Genomic DNA, 4,743 nt, shown 5'->3' with positions numbered 1-4,743 from the left:
TCACCACTCAACAAAGAAGCTTATTTTGCACCAGTTGGAGACTATTTACCAAATACCACAACTGGTCACACACAGACATTGTCTATAATTTGCCCAGGCCTAAGCAACACATCTACAATGCAACCTGTGCATCTAAGGCACAAGGAACATAGAACAGGGCATTAATGAATCTTTCAATTCTCATTAATGAACTCCCTCATGCAGCAGAGGGCCAGAAACACAAAAGGTCACAAATGGCCAAAATGTAGAGATTAAGAATCTACAGCATGCTGGTCTTTAGACAGGACTCCTATATTAAACTTCACCCACTCAGGGCTCAGGGACCATCCCAGTCATGAACTTTCGACTGGTTATGAAATCCTTCTTATAGAGCCAGCCTCATATTCAATAAAAAAGAATTTGCTTATTCCCATAAGTTTCATGTCATCAATGGTCTTAGCCAGCACTGGATTCTGCACACTACAATACTGGCCTACCTCGCAAGATGTACTCACAGAGTATCATTTTCTTAAGTGGTGTAGACACTGGTTAGTTGGCCATGTTCCAGTAATAGTCCCCTAACTCATTTTCATACAAGCAACCGTAATCAAACTCAGTAGGCAAAAAAGACTTCAGAGTAAGAGGGGACTTGTTGGGAAGGAGAGGGCCTTCAGTAAGAGAAAGAAGGGGGGTGAGAGAGGGCAATGTTGGGTGAAAATGTCCAAAATCCAGTAGCTGTACATACAAAATTTTCAATGAATAAAAAATGTGTTTCAAGAAAAATAATCAGTACAGTATGAACTGAACCAAGGCAATGACTATCATTTTTAAATTTTTATTAATATTTATTAATTGCATATATTAATGGGTGTTGGTGTTACATTTCAGTATAGGAATGGAACACAACTAAAGTATACCTGACAATTCTTACCTCCAACACTGAGCTTTTGGAGACACTGTGTGCATCAATTACATGTTATATACCTCAGTATGTTTTTCTTCCCATAAACTAGCAAGTGTTTGTCCCCTCTTGCAGTGAAGATTCTCAAGGACAACTATACAACAAGAAGACTGAGACAAAGTCTTCCTTAAAATTGTGAGATTTGGGGATTAAAGAACACTTGGAGTTAAAAATGATAATGTGTTCTGTGCTGTTCTAATCTCACTAAGACTTCCTTGATGACTGAAAGATAGCTATCATTTTAGGTGGTTGAATGGAGCTAAAAATCACAGAGTCCATTCCTCAATTTCTTCAGAGCCTCCTTGACATCTTTGTTTTTGAGGCTGTAGATAAGAGGATTACACATGGGAGTGACAACAGTATAGAGCAAAGAAAACGTCTTGTGGAGAGCTGGCATCTGGCCAACCAGGGGTACAGCATAGACCAAGATTAGGGTCCCATAAAACAAAGTCACAACCACCAGATGAGAAGAACAAGTGGAAAGTGCCTTTTGCCTACCAGTCATGGAAGACATATGCAAAACCACAGAAAGAATTTTCCAGTACGACATTAAAGTTAGTCCAAAAGGGACTAGGGTTACCAAAGCTGTTAGACTCATGCAGACCAGGTTAACCAGATGAGGATCAGAGCAGGAGAGCTTCTGCAGAGGTTTCAAGTCACAGAAGAAATGGTCTATCTCATTGCCACCACAGAAAGTCAAACTGGATAGCATAGCAGCCTGGAATGCAGCTGCCACTGTGAAGCCACTAAGCCATGAACCAATTACTAGCCTGACACATAGAGTTCCATGCATCAATGTTGGATAATGCAAGGGCCAACAGACAGCCAGGTACCGGTCATATGACATTATTGCCAGTAGATAACACTCAGTACTGCCCAGGGCCCCAAAGAAGTATAACTGAACAATACAGCCCATCATGGAGATTACTCTATGCTCTCTTAACAAATCTATGAGCATTCGGGGCACAATGTTGGTTGTGTAACAGACCTCCAAGCATGAGAGGTTCGCCAGAAAAAAGTACATTGGAGTCTGAAGTCCTTGTTGAGTGCATACCAGCAGCATGAGAAGAAGATTCCCAGAAACAGTGGCTAGATAGACAATACCAAACCCCAAGAAGAACAAGGGACTCAGTTCCTTGAGGTCCCCAAATCCTAGTATAATAAACTCAGTTACCATCGTGGTAGTGTTTTCTGGTCCCATTGCAGACACAAGTTCCTCAGGTATGCTTAGATTTTCCATACCAATGTCAGGTGACTGTACCACTTTAGGTTCCACATGCTGTCCATTTCTAAAAGTGGTTAGAGCTCTACACTAAATGAAGGCATTTTTCTGGCTACGGTTCCTTATGGTATCCATTTTAATTCTTCTTCAGGAAACTTTCTAGAAATCACCTGACTTGTCATCTGACTAGGGTGTGAAATGGGAATGAGGAAACTAAATAGGACAAAGAACAGCTTAGTGAAAATCTATCCCCACCTCTAAAGGAATAATTTTATTGAAAGCAGGTTGACACCCCTAAATCTAGAGTGCAGTCATACTGGAAGCAAGTTGGTATTTCCATATTTACATTCAAAGGAGATATATAGAGACCACATTCAGAATCTGTCATTTTGGACAGAAGAAAATCCTTACTAGATATTAACAATTTAAAGAAATGGTGGAGCAGATAGCACTTCCTATGTATGACCTTCTTGAGCAAAACATGAATTGAGGGTTGAAAGGCCAGGACTGAGGCAGAGAACCATTTCGTTGATATTATAGTACCATTCGTGCTTGTTCAGTGCTTCTGTCCCTTGTATAGTTGCTGGGCAGAGTAGGTTGTAGAAAACCAGGTGTACATCCTGAAAGAGAAGAAGGATTTCTTGTTTTAAAATAGTCCCGCATAACATGCTGGAATTTATTCTTGTGAAAATAGCTTAGAAGAGAACATTGGAAAGCGTCAGATTCATACTACACATACCAAAGCAAGCACAAATACATGTATATGCACACAGGCCACACATTTTGAGGTAGTCACTCATACAAACATATACTCTTTGTTCTCACTTTAAATTGGGGGTTCTGAAGTCATTCTTTGAGAAGTGAAATGTTTGCTCCACGGCACTTTTCAGACATTAGGAGATAATGACTACAGGCTAAGTCACCAGATTCAAATAAGCAGGCTTTCCATATGTATTAGAAGTAGTAGAAGGGGAGTTAACTTTTTTTTATTTAGTTGTCATCATTGTCTGTTTTGCATGGCAGAGTTAGCATAATATTTTAGTACATGAACTTCAAAGTCAAGGTGCCTGAATTAAATTCCACTCTCCATTTTTTGGCTGTGTGACCTCAGCCAAGTTACTTTACCTCTCTTGAGTTTCAGTTGTCTCACTTGAAGAAAAATGTGATAGTATTTCCACACAGGATTGTTTTGAGGAACACAAATAAATTAATTATACCAGTGTCTGACACATAATAAACACTAAATAAGCATTAAAGGTTTATGTTTATATAGAAGAAGTGTTGATAAACATCCCGTGGGAGAATTGATCAACATTATTAATCACTATATACTGAAATAAGAAAAAAAATATAAAGACACAGAAGTAAAAATAGATTTCTTATTAGTTCTTTTTAACTATTGATGTGTGTGTGTGTGTGTGTGTGTGTGTGTGTGTGTGTGTGTGTGTGTTCCACAGCCCAAGTATGGAGACCAGAGGATAACTTATGGAAAACAATTCTCTCCTTGCACCATGTGGATCCTGCAGATCAAAATTGGGGCATCAGGGTTGGCAGTAGGTGCCCTTACACACTGAGCCACCTTGCAGGTCCTCTTACTACTTTTTAACTATTACCTATCACCACTTAATTTTAACACTTAATTTGAATTCAAGATAATTTCAAATATCAGCAGTATAAACATATCAACTAGGTAAGGCTTTGATGAGATCACATATAGAAAGTGCCTACCACTTAAAAACTATTCAGTAAATCACAGTCAATAAAAATTTGCCTTAAGTCATCAAATGAACATTTGGCAGGGTGGATATTCACAGTTCTGTGGACTGAAACAGGTATGATCTTTCCACCACGCAACTGGACACAATGCATACTATAATCTCCGTGGGTGTATATTCCTATGTGCGTGTGCTATGTCTTTGTGCAAAGGGATTTTTAAAAGTCTCGCTGAAAGGGTTAAAGGCGGACTCTCCACCATGCTCTTGTACTTTCTAGCTAGGCTCATTCCTCCACATCCATTCTGTACCAGTTCCCCACCACACACAAGCTGTGGGCACCCACACTGCTCTCTTTGTTCTTTTGGCTCCCATTCCTGTCCAGTTCCTGACCCTTGCTTCAACCTCCTTTTTGAGGGGGAACTCTGGGTTTTTATTGGATGTTCTTAGCACAGGCTCCTGCCTCCTCCTCAAGAGCTTTGGCTGAGCCTCATTCCCCTTAGTTTCTCAAAAACTGAGGCTATCATTAACCATTTCTTTTAGCAATAAATCCCTACCTCAGTTCTGCTGCCACCTTCCTTTCTTTCTGGACTCATTTTCATTTTTTTTTCAAATTTAGTGCACCTATTACATGTAGCATATAATATTAATACACTAAACATGATACTAATACTTCTTTAATGTAGGCTTCATGACAGCAGGAAAAGCCTCCCCTTTTTCACCATGAATGCTCACTTCTTAGAACATCTCCTGGCACAGAGGAGACACAATGAAGATTTCCTGAATGATTTGATCAGGTAGTATAATAAAGTGCACAGTGCTTTGCTTCTAGAGCCAAACAGAATTATCTTCACATCTCAGCTCTGACA

General features: G+C 39.6%; 1 protein-coding gene across 1 annotated transcript; it reads right to left on the bottom strand.

Moving 5' to 3' along the window:
- Positions 1–1,199: 1,199 nt before the first annotated feature.
- On the bottom strand, positions 1,200–2,180 carry LOC103728784 (olfactory receptor 10A7-like). Its single transcript, XM_008826770.2, has one exon. It carries the CDS (start codon positions 2,178–2,180, stop codon positions 1,200–1,202), a length of 981 nt encoding a protein of 326 aa, XP_008824992.2.
- Positions 2,181–4,743: the final 2,563 nt, after the last annotated feature.

This window comes from Nannospalax galili, unplaced genomic scaffold (assembly GCF_000622305.1).
Source record: "Nannospalax galili isolate Female #2095 unplaced genomic scaffold, S.galili_v1.0 scaffold371, whole genome shotgun sequence".
NCBI lineage: Eukaryota > Metazoa > Chordata > Mammalia > Rodentia > Spalacidae > Nannospalax > Nannospalax galili.
This window is presented reverse-complemented; position numbering and strand designations above follow the sequence as displayed.